The sequence below is a fragment of the Anser brachyrhynchus genome (assembly GCF_964034855.1).
Source record: "Anser brachyrhynchus genome assembly, chromosome: 1".
Taxonomy (NCBI): domain Eukaryota; kingdom Metazoa; phylum Chordata; class Aves; order Anseriformes; family Anatidae; genus Anser; species Anser brachyrhynchus.
Genome location: NC_137694.1, coordinates 185,760,698 through 185,785,096, shown reverse-complemented (window position 1 = coordinate 185,785,096; position 24,399 = coordinate 185,760,698). Strand labels below are relative to the sequence as shown.

The window sequence follows — 24,399 nt, the reverse complement described above, 5'->3', positions numbered from 1 at the left end:
GCACAGTCATCAAAGCTAGGATTCACACACACACAGCTTTATCCTGATCAAGTAAACATCCTGATCTCATGGAAGGTATCCCTGCCCATGGCAGAGGTATTGGATCTAGATGACCTTTAAACATCCTTTCCAAGCCAAACCATTTTATGACTCTCTGATTCTATGATCCTTAAGCTATATGATTATAATGTCTAAATGTGAAATATTTGAATTTTAGAGGAGCAAGCACAGTGGTACTACACTGAAAACAAGCCTGAGACCTGAAAATGATCTCAGGATACTGTTATAACCTGTTTTCATCAGCAAATTTCAAGAAAACATTTGATTGCATTGAATACTTGTCTATACTTGAATACTTTTCTATATATGATTATTTTATATTATCATCTACAAGCAGAGTCTTCATTTACTTCTTTGTGGGAGGGAAATTTTCCATAACTAATAAAAGTGTATGCAAATTGAACACTCAGACATTTTTAAGGAAACAAACCCTTATTTTCTGTACTCTATTTAAATGTTGAAAAAGGACAGTAGAGAACTGCTCCATCTAGCCTAAATCCCCGTTCAGCTGCAATTGTTTCTGAATGCTTAGGGAAAGGATTTGAAGACAGGGTAAAGTAAAGTCTCTACTAACTTCCAGGTTTGCTGGGTTCAGGGATATCCTGATCCAGATACCACATCTCCACTACTGTGACTAAGAGCCACTGATCATGGCTGATTGTGACACTAAGGATAGTATTCAGTAACCAAAAAACAGTCTGTAGCTCCATTGTAGATGGAAGACATACTCCCAAAAGCTTTTCAAATTTAGGATAAAGTTTTACTAAAACAGCAAAAAATACATAAAAGCTACCTATGCTTAAGTGGGGCTTACAGCACCAATTAAACTATTTTCCCAAACGAAGTCTCCTGACTTTTTAATCATAATCAAAACAAGATATATCTCTTTGGTCTCAGTTTTGGAAATGGCAAGATGATTCTAGGCTAAATCATGCACACACAAATGCACATATCAACAAACACCACCAACAACCAAAGAATAAAATAAAATCATCTACATAGCTCAAATATTTGAAATGTGGTAAATCTCCAAGTAACTAAGAAAAAGGTACTGTTACAATAAGATTCAGGCACTAGTGACAAGTGACTCTCTGGATGTTTAAATAAATGTCTTCATTAGTGGATCCAGTTTTGGGATCCCCCAAGAAAGAGATGTTATGTGACTGAGTTGAACCTAGTAGAAGACCATCAAACTGACTGCAGGCTGAAAAACGTGATGTACAAGGAAAGGCTGAGGGAGCTGGATTTGTTCAGCCTGGAGAAGAGGACGCTGATAGGAGGATATTAATGCTGTCATCCACTAATGAAAATGCTGCTTATGAATAATTGGAAAAAAGACCTGTCTTAGAGGTGCATATTGAAAGGACAAAAGGTAAGTTGCAAGTTGTGGCATGGGATATTCCCACTGACACCTGGAAAAAAAAAGTCTCCAGTGGCTAAATGCAGGCATGGGCTGCTGAAATAGGTGGTAAAATATACATCCCCGGAGAAATTTCAAGTTTTGACTGGACAAGGGCCTGAGCAACTGATATATCTTTGTAGGTAACCTGTGTTGAGCAGTGGTTTGGATTAAGAGGCCTTGAGTGGTCATTATGTGCATTATCCTTCTTTGTGACTGAAATTGTGTTCCAGCTTTGTTTGGTATTATTTTCCTCCACTACACTTTACTTGTCACTATTGGTTATGTACTGTTTCATCTTACTGGCTGTATTATCCTTTATATCTGCTCCCTAGAACATGTCAATTTGTACTGTTTCATTTTTTTTTACACATTTTTTTCCTATGAAATTTAGAATATGATGTGTAGTTTACATGCCACCTCTATGATCCCTTCATCTGAAGTGTCTTGCTATGCCGTCGGTATGGATGTTCATTTTGTTCAGTACCGGCAAGAGTGTATATTCCCCATAGCAGTTTGTTGACCATGAATGTTTGCAATTTGCAGTTTGCACAGTTCCTGAACATTCTCTGTAGATTCACACATTCTAATAATCTGCATAAATCCCTGACAGAAAGAAGAGGATAGTGTTCTAAATCTACTTTCTTTTAGTTTAAAGCTATTGTCCCTTGTCCTATCAGTATACTCCCTGACAAAGAGTCTATATTTCTGTAGAGCCTATATTTCTGTAATGTGAAGCATCTGGCATGCTTGGGAAATCTGAATTAACAGCTGCTAAGAAGAAAAAGGATAATTTTCCTTACTGACAAAAGCCTATTTCATATTTTTCTGTATGCAAGGACAGGAGATTCCAACTTTTCTTACCTGCAGAGTGTTCCACAACTCTTTCTTAAAGCTATAACATCAGCCTTGTTATACTGACTTATTGTTCCATGGATAATCACCACATACTCTAACACCTCTTGTGTAATCATCTAATCATGTAAAAGACAAAATTAATGCAGAAGTTTCCTTAAGAGACTTTTTAAATGTAAAATTGATAGTCTCCATGGAAATGTAGCCCAATACAGGTTTTTTCCTCTGAACCTCCTACTCTAGTGGCACTTTTAATATGTGCTAATTATGCACATTCAGTCTTCTATTGCGAAGCAGTAGGTAAATGCTAATTACTGTTTGATTGTTGGAGAGCTAAGATCACTATGGACAATCTCAAAACCTCTTAAGTTCTATGAAATATATAAATGCTGAAATTTATTTGGAAGAGAAGCTGGAAAATAGAGCTTCTCTTCCTCTCTTCATTTTTATAGAGGTAGCTATTAAAATGTAAATTACATGCAGAACTATTTTAATTGAAAGAAAGACAAACAAAGAGTTCTATTGTTTAAAATGTTAATAGTTTTGACATGCTGTATTTGTTCCAGGATAACCTTTAGTTTGGGAAAAGGGTTTACTTGGTCATGTTCCCAATTTCAGAGTAAAGCTATAACCCTTGTGCCACATTAGTTTCATCTCAGACTTCAACATTTTTCATCTACATCCATAAATGCAAAGATATATCTTTGCACCTTTGAGATAGGATAACTCATGCAATTCAAGAGTGTTCTATATACTCTTTAAGATAGCGCGTAACAGTATACTATGAAGAGATTAGATAACAGATTAAATTTTGTCCCGGAAACTAACCCCTTAGGTTATTGATAAGAACTTAACAAAATAAGTAATTTAATTTACTAAAAGGTGACCGGACCATAGTTTTTATATATGTGAATAGAAAACATCAGATTTTGGCTGACATTTATTCCTAAAAAAAAAAAAAGACATATTTGTCACATGCTGCAGCAATATTTACCCATGCAAAGGAAAATACACCTTACAGTGAAGACTGGTGGTGGGGACTATGTTACGCTGTGCTATCATGTTAAAAATCCCAGATAGCAGCTTCTTCTGAGAACCTCCCAAATAGTGTGAACATGTTTTTGGTCACGCTTGCTTGTTTGATTAAGTGAAAGAAGTATGTAGCCCTGCCTCATGCTTCATGTAGTGGCAAAGTGCTCTACTAAGGAACATATAGAGGAAAATCCACTGACTCATTCTCCTTCTATATGTCAGACACTGCCGATTAGTGTATTATAAATTCAATACTGCATTGTAAATTATATCACCAATGATGCCAAAAGCCTTGTTGATTTGGTTGCTCTAAAAAAAGCCTAAGAAAAGTTGCAAAACTGAAGAGAAGCAGCATCTTAATGGGAGGCTCTGGAAGAGGTAAGTGTATCGAAAGCCCACCAAAACATTTCAGAGAGTTTGTGCATGAACTTGTCTACGTGATGATGATTTATATGAAAATATTAAACTTAAATCCTTTCAGTTAAAGCTACTAAGTCCTTCTTTCTACAATTTCTTTTCAGTCAAGACCAGGTATATTTGGCCTGATGTGGTTAGGAATCAACTTATGTTGACTGAAATAAGAAACAGGGAAGAGACCATGGCATGCTAAGAGAGGTAACATCTAGCAGGGGAGAAAGGCAAGGACAGGGAAGACCTAAGATAATGTGATTTTATAGGACAGAGCAATCACACCGGCAGACATTTAAAGCTGGCACGGCTTGTACAAAATAGCCTTTCAATAAAACCAAACTGAAATTTTATTTTGAGCTATCAAGACAGAAGGTTAATCTTTTCCCTCTTTTGAAAAAATCTTAGCAGATTTTCTTATGCCTTCTGGTGAGAAAATATTTTGCTTGAAGTTGTGTGACAAGTTATCATCAGTGTTTTGGCACAGAAAAATTACTCTGCATGGATATTTTAATTAAAATAGTCAATTGAAAATGCTGTTCAGCACTATTTGCTACAGGTGGGTCTGTGATATTAAGTATTTGTTACCTTCATAGGTAACAAAGGTCCATGATAACACCAGAATTAACACTGTACCTTGTTCTAATACATGAAAAATATTTCAGTGGTAAAGAAACCCCTTTTTAAAAGCTAGACTAGCAAAGGAAAAAAAAAAGTATATTAGAAAGGAATGAAAGGAATTGGAGCAATTTCTGCCCTAGAGAAAAGGAGAAAATTAAAAATATTATCACTATTTCTTTTTCAGGCCTCTACTTAATCACATACTGCTTAATCTTTTCCCTTGCTGTAGTATGTCAGACACTACTGGGTGGGTACACTTTGGATTTTTAAACACTTCCCAAGTTGTCCACTAATCCCACTAAGTACTGGAGCAGATGTACCATTTGCCTGTTCCAATAGATCAATAACTTGTAACAGAACTCTCCGCCATATCTTCCTGCATCAGAAATGCTTGGAAAAACCACAGGTTTCAAAACACTTTTCACTGTATTTTCTTTAGTAATACATTTACCCAGGACCCACGGTAATATCATCCACTCGACGATGGTTGGTGGCGGTCCCTGCATTCTCACGTCTGACCTGTCAATGTGCTGAGAAGCAAGCAGCAGCAGGAACAGAAAAGTCAAGTAGGATGCAGTATGGCAGATAAATTTGATAAATGGCTTTCTGATGAACAGCCCTAACGGGCTTTTGGGAGCTATCAGGTAGCACACAGAGAAGACGGGGAAAAGAAGTCCTATCACAACACATGTCAACATCTTCACAGCCCAGTGTCGCCTCCTCCATCCAGGGAACTCATCATACCAGCGGGATGCAAGCAGCTGCTGGCAGTTAGGTTGGGCAACAAACTGCAGAGAGAAGAAGAAAGGGAGACAGTTATTTCTCTGTTATCATTATGAAGTTAATTCCATGCTATATATGTTACAATAAGTAACTTCTGGATAGAGATAAAAAAAAAAATAAAAAAAAAATCCACAGTCTTCACACGTCCATTCATGGTGATAATACCAGAAAGGCAGGGCTGGGTCAGCCTTCCCTTCCTTCAATGCAAAAAATATGCTAGAACCCCATATCCTCCCAAGATTCACTTTTCACAGTAAAGCTGGACTTCCCCATCTTATAGTATACAAGGAGCGAAAGGACTGTAAACCACAGATACCTCAAAACCTGATTTCAAATTAAAAAACATATTTACAAAGACTGCTTCCATTATTTAAATAACAAAACTTATGGAGAATAGTTAGAACACCAGGTGAAAGACACTATGAAAATGAAAAGCATGATATTTCTTACCAAAGCACAAATAAGATCTGTAAACAGTAAAACTAAACTCAACAGCCAAAAATGAACTATTCTCAGTATGTTCCCTGCTAATTCTTTAAGAATCAAGTTTATATACTTTTATACTAGACAAAATTCCTACAGATATATTACACAATGCTTGCACAATATGAACTAAGCACTAGCATTCCCCAGTGCTTCACTAAACTTTTGTCAGGCTATATTCCTATCCTGTACATTATTTTATGGTCTGTCTATTCTCCATGATATAATTTCAGTTTCTAAAATGATTTTTAAAATTTATTTTCAACAAAAATAAATCTATCAGTTTCAGCTTTCATTTCGTTTCAGCTATTTTTTCTCTATAAGTATATTCAAGCCTTTTATGTCATATTTTTATTTGATCACTATTTCCTATTTTCCATAATGCTTTATTTTTTAAAAGGGGACATACAGTAGTAGCGTGCTAGACTTGACATAAGAAATGTAGAATAGAAGCAACATATGCACCAAAGAGACCCAGAGTCGTTGTATTCTTTTACTTTTTATTTTATTTTTTATTTTTAAATAAAATTAGCAAAAGAATCCTTTTCCTTCTTATGTTACATGCATACATGCATACATACACGCATACGTATATTGGATTAAATCAGAAGACTTAATAAAGCTATGTAGGAAATTCTTTATCTTATTAAATAATAAAAGTGTTATTTTACACAAAATATTTTTATATTTGAGTCCTAGTTAAATGCACCTAGTTTTTAATTTTACATGATTTTGGCAACACTTATAACCAGAGAAGCCAAATTCTTTTTGGGATGAGTAATAGGCAACTTCTTAAAAAGTTTCTGAAATTACTAGGACTCCTACTAGGAGAAAATGTTATTTAGACTGGAATGAAATGAGAGTCAGCATGCATCTTTCTATATATGTCTGGATCTTGTCAGTAATGTTAACCTGAGCCAAATTAAGACCTGGTATATGTTAATGGAATGCCAGTGTCCTTAGCAGAGACATATTTGCCTACCAGACACCAGTACTGAAACTGCCTGTTGTGAAAGATAATCTACTCAAACCATAAGCATCTTGAAAATAGCCTTAAAAAAGAATAACAGAGTGTTCTCTTCTCTTCTGTTGGGAAAAATGCATTCACAAGGTTTTAGGGTGTTTATTTCAAGATACAAATGCCTAGAATAGTACTACATATAATCAGAACAGACAGTTTCTAAGTAATGTGTTGCCAACTTTTTGATGGGGGTCTCCCTACAAAAAATCTCACCTCAGCTTGCTTGGGTAGACACAGATTATTGCTTTGCTTGACTGGTGAAAATAATATGACTTTTGGATTAATTCCTGAGTACAATATTTTCCTCACCCCTTCTCCCTCCCAAGAGTGGCAGATCCATGTTTGTTTCCCCTTCTTCACTTTCTTCATAATGTATCCCTAATACAAATCCTCTCACCTTCTAAAAGTAGTTCCTAAGTCTTGCCTCTGCCCCTTTCTCAAGATCTTTAGGTGACCCTCATTATTTTGGGTACCCAGGTGAAGGAACAACTTCCAGTGTTTACCTCAAAGGATAGTGGTGGATGCAGGGGGCATACTCCTTGACAGGTTTTTTTTTTTTTTTAATTATTATTATTTTTTTCCTATGTCCACCAAGTAGTGGGCTGCTCTGAGACTGTGTAGACCAGAATTGATGCAGAAGTATCTCTTCTCATGAAGAGAAAGATGCCCGCCGACAACACCATCAGGAAGATGCTGTACACTGTTGGCAGTAGCTACTTAGTCCTAACATTTATACAGATTATAATGCAAAACATCCGGTGTTAATAAAGGAAAGGAGGTATAATTGCAACATTTCTGAGCAGACATAAAAAATGTTTGTTGCTTCCTAATATCCATATAATTCTATTTTTTCAATAAATTATCTCTCATAGTATTCTTCAACTTATGATTGTTACCGATGTGACATGACAATTTATGCACTGCTCAGATCCTCTGACAAACTAGCTTACAAAAACTAACTTACATTATACATTTTATGTGGCTAGAGTTAGGGTGACTACCATTGGCAATGTACTTTAAATGAATTAACAAATATAAAACAAATATAAAGGGAATAATTGGATGGTATGGACCAAGCATATAAAATACTATGTCAGCACTTTATGAACTGCACATGGAGGGAAGCAGTTCTAGTAGTGTGGGCAAGGGACTATAATAGAACTGACAACACAATGTCTACAGATGATATATTCAATTTCTGGGAGATCCAGACAGCTAGTTTCATGCTGTCACTTTTATTGAAAAACACTGTTGGCAATGTTAGTGAACAATGTTCTAAAGCAACAAAACTCTTCATTGCAGTCTTTTCTTTATGGTTCTGAGCTCCATTGGCCATATATATACACTATGAACTATTCTAAAGTGTCTTCAGATATCTGGAAAATTAACCTAAATCTTTTGCTGACACTTCTTTTAGAGTTCTGCTTTGTTTATCATGGAATTGCATAACATTTTTTAAAATGTCTGTATTAGTTTCCACATTTGACTAGTGGCTCCATTTTTTGTGCTGAAGACATTGTCACCATGTGCAGCAAAAGTTGTCGAGTAGTGTTAATTACATTTGCTATATTAGCTGAAGAATGTGGCATGTTCTTAAATGGAGAACAATTGTTCAGGTACCCTGATGGCAGTAGTCAGTGCTGAACCTACTGGCTTTTTCCTCAGCTTCCCAGAGAGGGGGAACTTATTACCACACACTGCATCTCCTTTCTTGTCCTTGGGGACGTGTCTCCCAAGCAAATGAAGGGAAGATGATGTGTTCCCACGCGTTGTTCTCATGTGTTTAAGCACATCATATAGGAACTGGGAGCTGGAAGATCTTCCTGGGCCCCACTGTGTAAATGCTGCCTGTATAGGCTGTCTCAGAGACATTACTCATATGTTACATATGGTTATATAGGTCAGTTTTATTAGTGATCGTGAATGAGCATTCCAGTTGACATTTTGATTAATTCAGTAAAAAAACCTTATTTAAAAAAAAAAAAAAAAAAGCTTACATCAGATTTATACTCTAACTATTGCAAGCTCTTCCATTAGAAAGGACTGAGAGATGTGGATGGAAAAAAAAAAAAAGACATGCTCCAAGCAATAAGATACTTCCTCTATAAGTGGGTTGGACCACATCTAGGATGATATAGGTCCTCTGCTGAACTGGGGGTCTAAAAAAAATTTAAATATATGTTTTGCACAAATATTTTACAACTATCCGAATTAAGAGTACTCTGTGACAGTAATTTGCCAGTTCTGCATTGCCTATGCCAAAATATTTTCACTGTAATGTATTTTTTCTTCCTTAATTGGAAATATTACATTCTGAGGTATTCAAAGTATTTTTTGTACTGTCAGTGCTATGTTATTCGACTTTGACATTGTCTCCATATAATTAGCAATCAGCGTGTTTATATTTTCACATTACAATGCCTTCCACTAGCTTCCAGCAGTTTATAATTATGTGAGGGATTTTGCTGTAATGATTATTCCTAGTTGCACAACTTTTGCTCCTTCACATAGTCTTCTTGTCTGAAAATGTTTTGGTGTTCATTCTCTTCTTCATCAGCAATTATTCACGGTGCCAGCAAAAAACAGTCTGATATAAATAATAGCAGAGCCAGATTCTAATGATACCCAAGTATATACATTGTGCATAATTTCATTTTCACTGCTTATTACATCTGATTTGTAATTTTGCTGTAGAACATACTCTAGTGTCAATGGAAATTATGAAGAAATAACATAAGTGGTACTGTTAACTATATAAAGACTTTCTAGAAGTAATAGTTTTTATCAATATAAGTATTTTTATGAAGTAGATATCAGTCATCATAAGTTGTTAGTTTTTGCCTGTAGCATGACATCATTAAGTATTCATTTCATTATATTAGTAAATATACAAAGACATCAACAAAACATAACAGTTGTTACAGAGTGCTCATTTTTATGCTTACAAAGCAGTCTAACAAAATCTGAGGTCAAAATTAAATTCTCATTCTGAGATTAGTAGGTGTTTTAGTATATGTAACAAGTAAAAAGAATGTGATTTATCATCTAAAAATAGAAAGTCGCCAAAGAAAACTGATCTTTTTGACTTTATGTATAAGTGTTTAAGTATATGCTGTAATACAGAAAACTATCCTTGATATCATTTTCTAATGCATGAATATTAAAGAAGACATTGGGGGTGTGGGGCAGATGGGGGAGGGGTGTGAAGCAAAAATAAATGGTTATCAGAAAGTTTCTTATAATATATTTTTAAAGCCTTGGGTCAGGTTCTCTGTTGTGTTGTTTTCTACTGCCATTACAGCCAAGTTGGTAGGAAAGGTTAGCACTGATGTCTGCTACTTTATCACACACATTTTGCAATGATTATACTCCAGTTCAACAAAAATTAAGCACAGTTACTTTTACTTTCTCTAGAATGTTTTTTTTTTCTCAGTTTACACATTTTTCCAGATACGTTATGAAAACCCAAGCTCTTCTAGTTATGTAACTTCAAATGTAGATGTCAAAATTCTCTCTCTACAGATAGTGAAAATTATATTTGCTTGCCAGATGACTAATGACAGATTCAAGCTCCAATCTCATTAAGTAGATTCCTAAATTTGGTATATTTTTTTTCTTTCTCCTTCTACAGACATCACTACATATTCTCCTCTATATCTCCTCCCCCCCCCCCCCCCCCCCCCAGCCTATTTATTGACCTAAGTCCATAAAGCCTATTTATGGACTTAGGCACTTTGTGAGGACTGGTTCATCAAGTCAAATAACATTGAAATGCAATTTAAATTCTTTAACTTTCTTGACTGGATCAGCACTACATTTTCCTTTCTAAAAGCTAGGAATCATTCTTCGGACTCCTTTGGGTACATTTCTACTGTCTGTTTTCTGCCTCAGGCCAGGAACCCGGGCACTCCTGTTGCTCAATTGCTGTGAATCTTTGATGTCCATCCTGTGCAAGCACTAGCCAGCTGGAGAAGGATGTTGTTATAATGATGATTCTTCCAGCAACCAAATCTGGGTCAATTTTTCCTCAGCTCTGTCTGCAGCTTTGTCATTAATGAAACTAACCAGCTAACTCAGGATACTACCTGAAAGGGCAATCAGCTTCAGTTCAGTTCCTTTAGCAAAACAAATTCACTGCATAGATGTCTTCATAAAGATGCCTTTATACGGCTCTCACAGAGAACAGCATACAATGCCAGTGTTTTTTATAGTACTTATAAAATAGAATCATAGAACTGTAGAATGCTTTGGGTTGGAAGGGACCTTAAAGATCATGTAATTCCACCCCCCCCCCCCCCCCCCCGCCATGGGCAGGGACACCTCCCACTAGATCAGGTTTCCCAAAGCCCCATCCAACCTGGCCTTGAACACCTCCAGAGATGGGTCGCACGCAACCTCTCTGGGCAACCTGTTCCAGTATCTCACCACCCTCCGCATGAAGAATTTTGTCTTATATAAAATCTAAATCTACTTTCTTTTAGTTTAAAGCTATTGTCCCTTGTCCTATCAGTATACTCCCTGACAAAGAGTCCCTCCCCAGCTTTCCTGTAGGCCACCTTAGGTACGGGAAGGCCGCTGTAAGGTCTCCCTGGAGCCTTTCCTTCTACAAGCTGAACAACCCCAACTCCCTCAGCCTGTCTTCGTAGGAGAGGTGTTCCAGCCCTCTGATCATCTTCATGGTCCTCCTCTGGACTTGTTCTAATACTTCCATGTCCTTCTTTTACTGGGGGCCCCAGAACTGAATGCAGTGCTCCAGGTAGGGTCTCACAAGAGCAAAGTAGATGGGGAGACTCATCTCTCTCCACCTGCTGGCCACACTTCTTTTGATGCAGCCCAGGATACAGTTGGCTTTCTGGGCTGAGTTCCTATCCTAATGTTTAACTTAGAGTATGAGAAGGAACAAAAGAAAAGAAAAACATAAAAGCAAATAGCCTTGTTAGACTTTCCAGTAATAAAGAAAAAATAATCAGCTGTTGGGCTTGGGGATAAGCATGTAAATAGCTCAAAATTTTAGAACTGAGATGCGGGTATAATGCTTCTAGTTCCCATTCTGGGCAAGTATTAGGCTTACCACAACTCAAAATATTTCAAAAACATTTCAGAAATATTTCAAAAATATTTCAAAACATTTAAATATCTGTTAATATCTACAGAGAAAATACAATACAAATTTGCTGCCATTATATCAGATTGCTATTTTTACACAGCTAGCTGGTGCATTTCCATGCATAATAATCTAAAAAAATAAGGCTGATATTTATATGCAAGGTCCTACATGTGGGACAGAATAACCGTGTGCAACAGTACAGGGTGGATCTGACTGTCTAGGGAGTAGCTTTTCAGAACAGATATTGGGACAGCGGAAAGGAGGATGTTGAACATGACTGTGCCTGTGCAGTGCATGCTGGGCTGCAGTAATGCAAGTGTAGCCAGCACATCAAGGAAGGTGATAATTTCCATCTGTTTGGCACTTGTGAGACTACGTCTGGAATGCTGTGTTCTGTTTTGGGTCCCCCACTATGACAGAGATATAGGAAAATTTGAAAAAGTCAAGCAGGGCACTCCCACGAGGTTGTGGGACTTGATTGCATGATGCACAGGAAGAGAAGAAAGGAAGTGTGTGAGCCTGAGAGACAAATCATGGGTTTCACTTGCTGTTTTACACAAACAAAAGGGAGGTTATGGACAAAACCAGTTTTTTTGGGGGGGGTACAAAAAGAAAGGATAAGGATAGTTACAAGCTGCAGCAAGACAAATTCTAGTTGGATCTAAGAAAAACTGCCCTTATATTCCCTATGAGCACTGGATGCGAAGGAAAGATACAGATTCTCCATCCTCAAAAATATTCACAGTTTGTCTGGAAAGTTCCTTAGCTACCTGTTTTAACTCTGATATTAGCCTGGTTTTGAGAAGGAGGTCAAATGAGATGAGCTTGTGAGGTATTTTTGAAGTAAGCATTTTCATGATCTTACTTATACTAAAAAACATTTTTTAGTAAGAGTCATAGTAGTTGTGTTTACAGGTTTGAATTAATTTATTTAGGTTTGAATTACTTCTCTAGGAACAGAATGTATTGCTAAGATCTTTTTCATGGTTGGTTATTCCCTTTGAAAAGAGGAAGAGACTTTCTGCCTGTCTGCCTGATATCACTGAACCATATTATTGCCAAATACATAAAACCATTTCAACTATTCCAAACATTTGTGCTGTAATAATATGTGCATCATGTTTAGGTAAAAAGGCATAATAGTCAAAATATTTGTTTAATTCTCTATCACTTCAATCTTATTATTTCCCAAGGTTTTTTTTTTTTTCTTTTTTTCAGATATTTCTGACAATAAGTTTGCTGTTTGCACCAATAGTTTTTACAAAATAAACTAACTGTTGAGAGAATAGAAAAAGCAGATAATCATTCTCCCGGTACTCATTTGAACACTGAATAAAATGAAATTATAAACACATTTGTTCATAACCTTGGGAGACCAAAATCAATATATATTCTAAGCAACCTTGTATATTAACATGGGTAGAAATAACATGCATCACTCATAGCATACAGTTTGTGTAAATCATTCTGTCAAGTCAAATTGATTTGGGAACAAACAGCCACTTATACAAAGGATAGTCTGGAAAGGAAGGAAGGAAGGAAGGAAGGAAGGAAGGAAGGAAGGAAGGAAGGAAGGAAGGAAGGAAGGAAGGAAGGAAGGAAGGAAGGAAGGAAGGAAGGAAGGAAAAGTCTGAACCACTCAGCAAATACCAGCAGCATGTTTCTTATGCTGAAACTGTTTTTGTGTCCTGTATCACTAAGGCTTCTATTACAAACCCAGAGTATGACAGAATCAGTGAGTTCACTCATATCCAGATCATTGTACCATTTTGTCTACTTTTTATAGCTGCCAGATTGCCAGAAGGAAAAGTTACAAATTCATATACCAACCTTTCAAAATTCATGAGGGTACTGCAAATATGTTGAAAGCAACTGAAGCACAGAAAGCAACAAGAGTTCAATTCAAGAAGAATTAGCTGGGAAAGGCTCTGAGTAAGGGAAAGATAGGAAAGGGGCTAGAAAAGTTAGGTTCCTTCTCTGGACAATACTTGCTCATCTGAGAATTTCTATGGACATCACTGGAGACGGCCTTGCTCCTCCTTTGACCAGGGGCCAAACAAGTTAGAGGGACATTTTTAGCTTCATTTTCCTTTTTTGGACATTCTTTCAGATTTGAGCAGGTCATTATTTGGAAGAAAACTGACTAAAAAAAAAAAAAAGCTTTTTCTTTTTATTTTCTCCATTGTCAGGCTCTGCCTTTTTCTGTGAAGAGAATCCTTGGAGCACTGATGTTTTGTCAAGTTATTAGACTTATAGATGAGCTCTTTTTATTTATTTTTTCTTCCTGTAAAAACGATGGTAATCACCTTCCATTAGTACCAGGCAAATTTCGATTTCACTCCCTTAGCTTAGCTTATGAGGTGCCATCATGCATCCTGATGTGAAAAATGGATATGAACACAAATGTTTTTGACTCCAAGCTTATGTGTTCTAGCCAAGTGATCGGAGAGCCAGCAACTGAGTCCTGTTGAACTCCAAGGTTTCCCATTTTCTTTGGAACTAGCTGTTTATTATGTGAAGCTTGTGTGGAACTGTTCTCCCAAAATTCCCCAAAATCAATGTAAATCATGTTTTCAGAAAGCTTGATGCTCATTTGAAGGCTTGACTGAGTACAGAATTAGGGAAATGACAGAAAATAAACACACTGACTGATTACAAAGGCATTTAAACTAGATAAAACAATAAACTCATTTTTTTCTCTGTAAAGTTCTCTATTAAGATGTTGTAGGGAGGGCTGGCTTTGTAGTTTCATTAATATTCATGTAAAGAATATATATAGTCACTCAACTGGCTTTTCTTTCTCTTCAAATACTTCAATGTTTTCTATCTTTAAGTTCCTCTTGTTTAATGTGGTTATGCATTTACCTGAGAAATCAGATAACCACCCAGTTCCTGCATAAAGACTCAGATGAAATGATAGGTCTTTGGCAGTGACCATCAGTAAGCATTATTCTGAGACCATTTGCAGGAGAAATGCATGTTTCATAGTAAGTCTATAGCAGATGCATCAATTGTGTGTCAAGTGTGCACTTCATGAACTTTTCTTCTATACTTCATAGATGGCAGTTTTCAACAGTTCTTTGCAATTCACCATTCTTCCCATTTTTGCCTTATGTGAGTTCAGAACCACAGTTCTTTACAACCACCATGTGCAGCTTATGTGATTTAAACACAGAATATGAAACCTGGGAGAGGTTACAAGAAGTATAATTGCTCCAAAATTTCCTTTATGCTTATGAGCAAATTGTGGTTCAAGAAAATGTCATTCTTTTGTGAACAGACCTAAGAAATACTTGCTTCCCCATAATGTGAAGATATCTAAGATAGCTGTTAATGAAATTCTATGTATCAGGAATCTGCCAGACGTGAGAAATAATGACAGTCCTTTGGTAGTCTTTTTATCCCTTTGAAGCCTTGTTATTTGTAGCTAGCCATTGCAGTCTGGTACCTCAATGAAATATTTCTCACTGTTCTTGTACAGAAAGATGTCAGAACACTACTGTCTTCTTTCATGGTAAAGGACCAGAATGAAGGAAGGAACCAATAAGAGTATACTTGATTTTTTACGTATGCATGACTTTTAGGGATGTTCAGACTATATCTACACCAACATATCAAACAGTGACTGAGTTTGAGCAATGGATCCCAGTCATTCATTCTACCTATTTGTCTGTTTCCGGTTTTGACCACTCCAGCTGGCTTTATGCAAGGTAAATCTGCAATTGCCCTTAGTGTCATTTGGTCTCAGGGCTAAACTATGGTCTTCTTTCATTTAGCATTACAGACAAAGCCTCATATACCAGTTAGGTAAACAGTATTTTACTGAAACGCATGGTGAATTTCTACAGTAGACTGGCATTTCTAAAATTTTGAAGATTTTTTTTTTCCCAACTTCCACAGATATTCTTATGGAGATGGAGTAGAACTCATTCACTTATATTTTTAGGTAAAGAGGTATATTTTATTTAAAAACATGGGATAAAATTACCATATGCCAAAAGCTAGAAGTGGAGGAGACATATTGTGTATATGCACTGATATAAGCAAATGCTGTGTTTTGGTCCCAGTGGGTCTGAGGGCACATGCTTCCTTAAGAAATCATGGTCAATTTGTTCACTGGCAGAGAAATATACTCCATAGGCTGTTATCATTGCATGACATGCATGCCCCAGCTTCTACTCCAGCATGTCAGAAAGGATATGTTTGTAAGAAACAGCTGCTCTTTAATCCATGTGAAATACAGCTCACTGGTGCTCTGAACGAATATTATCTGCTGCTTCTTTTTCACTCTCCTATTGTGTTAAGCAGATGCAATCTGATCATATGCATGAAGTCACGATTCCCTAAACTAAAATTTAATTCAAGAACAAGACATATGTTATAATTAAGAGTAAAGAAAATTATTGTAGAGTGAAAAATAAGGGAATAAGGAGAAAAATTTCAAGCAAACCCACAAAAACATTGGAGTTTCTATGTGACGTGTGATTTAAATTTAGATTGCACATGCCCTTCACTTCTCCACTTATGCATAACATACAGGTGCTAACAAAATCAGCCAGCTGGACTTCTGTCTTGACCCACAGGCAGGCTGGGTGATGCCTTCTGAGCTAGTATCTCGCTTCTTATTTATTCTATCTCTTCAGTATCTATTCTTCTCCACAGTATCCACCCTGCAGCTGTAAATGCCTAATGCTAATAGCATCAAATATGGTAATCAGAGAAACAAAGCTTCTTTCCTACCAACTGGCACTCTCAAATTTACTCCCTAAATACCACCTCACTGAGCATCCTGTTAGGTCAAACCCCAGCAGATGCTGTAATGCTTCTGTTTCAGCTTCTATCACTTCAATGAAAGGAAGAGAGGATGTCAGCCAAAACAATCCATACTTGGAAACTAAACTATAATGTTAACTGAATTACATCTTAATCGACAGGGAAAAAGCAACAGCACTCAAGTTTTAACTCTAAGTTTCTTTAGTGCTTCATTTTAGAATTTCAAAGACAAACTTTTTTTTTTTTTTTTTTTTTTTCTGTGTAAGGGGGATTTAAAAAAACTCAACAAGGTATCTGACCCACAAAACCTTTAATTGTTCAACCTTGACAGATTGCAAGGGCAAAAACTCACCTCCTGTTTTGAAGAGAAGACTAGATGGCAGGTATATCTCACTCCTGTTTTGGGGAAATATTTTTTTTTCTTTTTTTCCTGCACCCTCTGGACCTGTTACAGAACCCAGCTTTTCCATGGAAATTCCGGGAGGATAAAAGCTAAAGGACCCACAGCTGAGAGAGCAATTGTATGGGCAGAATATTTGTATTGGTAATGTTACAACTATGGTCAATTTACATTAATTGTAAAGAAATGAAAGCAGAAATCAAGGGAAACTTGCTGCCTTACTTTCCCTTTGAAAATTACAAGATAATGATTTTCACCTAAGAATTTTGTATTTTGAGGTGGTATCACAATAATTGTTCAATATTTGATAGAGGAAGAGTAATATACATTCGCTAAAGAACCCATTCTTTTCCTTTGTTTTTGTTTTTGTTTTTGTTTTTGTTTTGTTTTGTTTTGTTACTAATTTTAGTTCCAATACTGTGTGTTCCACTCCTGGGGAAAAAAATCTGTAAATGAACACTTCCATATTCTCTCTTCTGATGTGATTTTATACTGATCTACCCTTTTCCTTGTTTAATCATATGAAAAATCATATTGCTTGGTTATTTCAAATGCATTGAACTATATGTAAAGTTAAATGTCCCTGGAGCACTGCTACTATATTAATAACAACAACAATGTTCTTTCTGTACTCTTAAAAGGTGCTAAGAATTAAGAAGATATAAAAATGCTCCTCTTTTTATGATTTCAGCTGAAATGTCAGGACATATACAGGTAAACACATATAAGAAAGACTCACATGACCAGAATTTTTAATACCACAAAAGGAGAGAGAGGCAAGTATCTGTCATCCCCTGTACACTTGATGACAGGTTCACAGAGACTTCCAAGCACACTGGCCTCAATGCGTATGACTCCTTGATTCCTGTCATTGTATCATAGGATAATTGAGTTTGGAAGGGACCTCAGGAAGTCTTTTTTCCAACCTCCTGCTCAGTCCGTGGTCACCTATCAAACTGGGTTGCTCAGGGCTTTATCCAGTTGAATCTTGAAAACCTCCAAGGATGGAGACAGACTTTCTGTAAAACCTCTTCCACTGCCTGACTGTCCTCGTGGGAAAGCTTTTTCTTTATATCCAGACTGAACTTTTCTTCTGGAAAATGATATCCATTGTTTATTGTCTTACCACTGTGCACCCCTGTGAAAAGCTTGGCTTCGTATATTCAATGACCTTTCTGTAGTCATTGGCAGGTGATGTTGTCTCACATGTAGCTGCCTCTGCTCCTGGTTGAATCAACCCCGCTCCCTCAGTCCCTCCTCACAGGGGAAGTACTTCAGCCTCCCTACAGTCTCAGTAGCCCTCCTCTGGACTATCTCAGGTTTATTGATGTTACTTTTGTATTGAGGGCCCCACAGCTGGATGCAGTGTTCACATGTGGTCTAAGGAGTGTTATTTAAAGGGGGACAAGCCAAGCACTTGCCTAAATATACTGGCTATATTCCTGTTACTACAGCCCGTGTTATTATTAACCTTCTTTGCTACTGGCCTGTGCTTGGCTGGAGGTGCTCACACCTCCAGCTTTTCTTCTGCAAAGTTGCCAAGGAGTCAATCCCAAAGCCTGTGTCATTGTAGGGGCTTCTTCCTTCCCAGGTCCAGGACTTGGCATTTGTTCTTGTTGAATTTTATGAGGCTCCTGTCAGCCTCTTACTCCAGCCTGGCAACCCTGTCCTTGAGGATATCAACTGGTCTCTCTAACTTGGTGTCACCTGCAAACTTTTCAAGAGTGGACTCCTTTATCATCTTCACTTCTCTGCTACATCTGTTGAATAAGCAAAGGGCCAGTACAGATCCTTGCAGCACTGAAGTTTTCACTCATCTTCAGGTAAAGTATGGCCCATTAAACACAACCCTCTGACCTTGACCATCCAATCAGTTTTTTACCTATCTTATTGTCCTATCCAGTCTGTAACATCCTAACTCCTAAATTGGATACAACAATATAGTAAGAAATGGTGTTGAAAGTCTTGTTAAAGTCAAGGTAAATGAAATCTCTTTGGCCACAAATCTAGTTAGTGTCCAAGCAAATATGTATACTCTGATTGCAAAAGTCTCAACGGAATGTTTAATTTCAAAAGCAAGCCAACTTCAAATCTATATAATTGTATGTAGTCACTAGGTTTTGTTTAACTGTTGTTTCTACACAATAATTTGCAATGATTATACCTGGAAAGATCTGTCACTGAAAACAAAAATTCTCTCCCTCCCAGATCAATTCTGCCAAGGTTTAGTACAGAGCAAAGAGCAATTTTTCACAGCCAGGCTAGGAAGACCTAACCTTAAGTTACTTTAATGGAAATGACAATGGTCTCTCTTCATTCAAGTTTAATTATTCTACTTACCTTTAATGTGATTTGACTAATGTATTTGTATTGAGAATATACAGTGAAAGAAAAGTTGGTTGTCTTTATTTTTGTTTTTGTTTAATTGCATATAAAAGCTCTTTATTTCAAGATTTTGACTTTGGTTTTGAATAAGCTCACTCCTGATTTCCAGCTTTGGAAATAATGATGAAAAGATGGCTTGACACAAGAGGAGTCTTGCAGGCTGCCATACTTGTAACAGCCATTACCCCCTGTAAACTTTCCATCCAATATTGAAAATCAAGTAAAATTCCCTCAAACAAAACTCTGGAATGCAGCTTTACATGATGTTTATTTCTCTACATGAAATCCAAAGTCATCATTCAATCTCTGTATATTGGTGGGAGCTCCCAAGCACTTGATTTTGCTGGGAGGAAAATGCTACCTGTATGAACAGTATAAATCCTATAAAGCTATTTGCCATGGGTTCTTTGCCAGTTCCTCTGTAAGGTAGATACATGGGTTATGGTGGTTAAAGGAAAGCTATATTTCATCGAAAAGTGAAGAGTAGGTTCAAGTATGGACAACAGTTCAGTAAACACCGAGTCTTGTATGTTTCTATTAAAATTGCTGACTCTTAATCTGTATGTAGCCAGAAACATAACATTGTTTAGGAAAAGTTGATCTGAGACTATGTTTGATCACTTTGTTAAACCAAACACAACCTGTCCAGACTGCATGAATGATACCTTCTCCTTAAAGCAGGACAAACATTTAGCATGTTCCGTCTTTACACTCCAAAGAACTCTAAAATGATGTCTAAGTCCATGCTTAAACACATGACTGTGTATAAACAATGTAGATGAGTCTCTGTGGGAAACTCAATTTTGTTTCTGAACTTTCTGGTTAATATAGACCCAGAAGGGAAGTTGTATCTTGGACTGCCAAAGTGATTCCAGTAAACAGACACTCCAGATTCATCTATCTCACTTTAAGGAGCTTTTCTAGTTCTCAGAATAGAATATCAAGACTTTCATAAAATTAGCTTAAGGCTATTGTTACTTACCTTCCAGAAATTTTGTTCTATCCTTCTTAAATACTTTTACCTTCTCTTTACCCTGTATAACACATCTAGTTATCTCATGCCTCCTCTGCAATCAGTGGAAGGACCGTAGGTGGTGCCAAAAATAATTTTGTTCTTAGACAGCCTGAGTTGCTATCTGGAAATGTCTGTCTCTTCCCATCAAATATGAAGAGACCCTAGGCTAAGATGCTGACAGGTACCTTACTTAAATACCTGGTTATGTGGAAGGACTCACAGCACCAACCAACACACTACAAAAATGGCTATTTCTGGTTCCAACATGCATGCCATTAAAAGGGGGGGAAAAAAGAAAAAAAGAAAAAAAAAAAAAGAGTCCAAGCCTTGAACCACTTTTATTAATAATGTGCCAAACCTTTTTTACCTTCTGTTACATTTTAAGCTTGGCTTAATGTCAAATGCTGCATAACTGAGTCATGTCTTTTTGTGAACCCTAACAGGGTTGCTAATGAAACCTTTAAGGTTAGCTATTTAAAACAACCTCTAATTTAAATGAATACATTACCCTGCTAATTAAATATTATTATCTTTTCTTCACAGCAGGAAGTGTAAAACATTTCCTTTTTCTCTACATCCACCTAAAAAAAAAATGAGCCAGATCTTGTACTTGAGCAACAGAGCATAGGTGCACTACACTCTGTGGACCTTCAGAAATTTCTGTTATGAAGGTCTGCACTGGTCTTTTCTCTTCTACAGATGCTAAGGACCCTACTTTTTTTTTTTTTTTTTTTTTTTTTTCCCCTCAACATTATTCGGGAATGAAACACAGAGGAAAAAAAAAAAGTGCATGATATGATAAAGAATATGCCAGAGGATGTTCGGCTCTGGATTCATTTCTCCTCATATACATTCACCTATTCACCTTTGGCTTTCCCCTGTTCTTCAAAATTTTCTGCAAAATACTTCCTTATCAATTTCTTACTTATTTGCAAGTGCTCACTAACACCAAGCCTATTCTCTCTCTGGCAAAAGAGTTTTCACTTTCTTAAAATCTTCCCTCAAAATATCTTATTTTATCTTATTGAGAGGTCTTAATTCTTTCATGTGTTGTACCATTTGATATGCCCAAACGTACCCAAGATATCTGCACAAGACACATACCTGATATAGGAAAAGTGGGTTATTGTTAAAAAGACAGAACAAAACACTGTTAATCTGTTGATTCCTTGACACACCTTCTAATAGTGAGTGTAAAAGACTGGCTTGCTTTGCTTTTTTTTTTTTTGGTCAATAAACATTAATCTTAATGGAGGGAGACCTACCAAACAGGGGAAAATATCTCACCACAACAGTGTGCAGAAGTTTCAGCCAGCTAACTGTTCAAATGTGTCTTGGTTAAGCAGTCACTTTATCATAGGTCAATTGCTCCTACCACACACATGGAAAGGTTGGATCTTGGACAGGAGGAGAGAAGGCTTTGTGTGACAAAATCCTAAAAGATATGTGAGAGAAGAAGAGTTGCTTAAGAGCAATGTGGGAGCTAGGAAACAGAAAAAAAAATTAGAAAGGAGTTAATGCTCCTCCTCAAGGTGGATGCTCATATGAGCTCTTCCGGCTACTAGGGCAGTTACTAAGAGCTGAAATAACATAAATTATTTGAAGCTTTTGGACTTTGCCAAAATGACCTGTAGAGAGGAATGGGGTTAAACATAGCTGTTGGTGCAGCTACAGTAGCATGTGTGGGGAGCACAAAGGAGTAGCTGCAGTAGGGAGGAGGTGGCAGCAGTCAGGAAGGACTGAAGGTGACTGTGGGAGGATTAGAGGCAGCCAGCAGAAACAAATTCCTCCACAGCTCATGCTGGGGTTCATCCCTCAGCAAAACTAATGAATCTGAACTGTAGATTAGGTGCTCCTGCAGGGGCTGGTGGAAGAACAGCAAAACCACAAGCAAGTACATGGAGGGAGGAAAGAGAACTGTAAAATTCCTATAGGTATAGGTCTACATTCCCAATGAAATACTGTGTGCGCTACCTTATTTATCCATTATGTTAAAGGTTTTTTGTCTCTCATATTTTGCTTCTTAAGCCAAAGCTTTATGGCTTTAAATATTTAAAAAAAAAAAAAAAAAAAAAAAAAGTTCCTGGGGCTAAATATATCCCAGGTTTCTAGGGAAGCTTGTTGATGCATTAGTAGTGACTCTTTCAAACCATGTGCGAACTTCTGTTGCTTCCAGTCACATTCTAATAGAAAGGCTGTGCATTGCTAGTTAGGGATATGCAATACTGCTTGTTCCTGCTTAAGTCAGACATCACAGCAGCATTTCTTTTAAGGATAATGCAAAAAAAGGAATTGAAATGAGAGACTGACACTGTACTTAATTAACAGCAAGTCTCCTCCTTCTTGAGTTAATTATTTCTACCAAGCGTTCAAAATAAAAAGATGCTGGTGTCAGTTCATGAATAGTTTAAGTAGAACTGGGTTGAGATGACTGGAACTTGTGTGCAGCATATAGCATTCAAAGGTTATTGATGCCTTCTGAGACATCATTAAAAAGTTAGTGCTGAGATTCATTTCCCCTTACGTGGGCTCTGAGCCTTCAGAATCTAAAATCTCTATTACCACAGGGTAGAAATTGCAGTTGATGCAATCAGATGTCTAACTTGCATCTATATTTTCAATGTCTACTGAAGTAATTCTTCTAATTGAAGTTCCCTGTTTCCTTACACTGAGAGCAGAAAGAGATGTCTTCAGAGTTAACTTAAATGTCTTATCTTGAGAAGATGGGATCTCCCTGTACGCATACACCTCTCTTTTGACTGTATATGGAATTTGCTCACATACTTTAGGATTGCTTCACCATGCATTTAAAATGTAGGAAAAATTACATACCCACGTGAAACAGATGTGCTCCCACCCTGTAATTAAATATATAATTTTTTTATTTTTCTTTTCCAGCAGCAATAAGTGCAGCTTCCACTGGGACACCTATACTTCATTAAGTTCTGAGGTAATAGATAACCAGTTAGAATAAGACTTCAAGCATATGTAGTAGATAAGCTACCTTCATAATTTATGCTTTTTAACAGTCTGTGGAGTCTATATCTGTAAACACAGAGACATTTACACGATCTACAAAGCAAACATATGACCTGCTTAAGAATACCTGGCTCTTGCCTGGCAAAATGTTTATCAAACTTTTTGAATACTATGGCTGAGAATCTGCAGAAATAAGTCTTTTGGAGACACGATCCTAAACCTACATACATCACTCCTCTCAGTTACGAGATTCATAGACTAAACACATCTTCCTTTGGTGTTAAAAACGTCCAAATATTATCGGTCTTTTGTGTGTGTGTGTGTGTGTGTGTGTGTCCAAATTCGTTTCTCCTCACATAGTCATAATTCAAGCTTTTGCATCTCAAAGAATTTTAATCAGAAACGCATTATAATGGCCACTAAAATTACTCAAAATCAATCTGTGGTTCTAAAGGAAAATTAACTCGGACTTTTAAACTGTATTGCTGCCAGAGGAGCTGTATGGAAATTTCCAGTGTTTCCAGACATATTTTGTATTCCATGTTAGCAGAAAAAGCCAACATTTCCAAAAGAATGACAGTTTTAACACTAGAACATATTACTTAGAACATGATAAATTTTTATTTTAGTACTTTCAAATATAGTTCTCCAGCCATTGTTGAAATATTCAATTATAATAAGGAATATTTTTTACTTTTATAATATTTACACTGTTTTATACAATAATGTGATATGTATGATATTAGGTATAAACTTTGCTTTGTCAAAAATGGTGAAGTCCAAGCAAAGTAAGAAACAGTGAAACAAAATGCTTTACTGAAACGAAGTATTTAGACATCAATGTGAAATGACAGGTTTTAAATGATTTGACATGTTTTCATTGAAACTTTCACTGAATTTCTGACATTATTTTGAAACAATTCAATTCCAGAGAGGCTTTATTTTATATAGAAAACTGGTGAAAAATGGAAGATTGCGTTTTTAAAAGTTTTGTACTGAAAAGAGCATACAGCTTGTATTATCAGTGACAAAGCTAACTTTATCTTGTATCCTCATTTTCTTAGAAAACAAGAATTGA

General features: G+C 36.7%; 1 protein-coding gene across 2 annotated transcripts in view; it reads right to left on the bottom strand.

The window, feature by feature from the left end:
* The window catches only part of TRPC4 (transient receptor potential cation channel subfamily C member 4), a 160,044-nt gene that overhangs the window by 37,741 nt on the left and 97,904 nt on the right, over positions 1–24,399 (bottom strand). Inside the window, exon 4 of one of the 2 annotated variants that reach the window (XM_080575860.1) lies at positions 4,827–5,163. In XM_080575860.1, coding sequence (XP_080431986.1) covers positions 4,827–5,163 — 337 coding nt within the window. Of the gene's footprint in view, positions 1–4,826; positions 5,164–24,399 lie in introns of those variants that run through there. The other variant, XM_080575861.1, reaches the window with a different exon arrangement.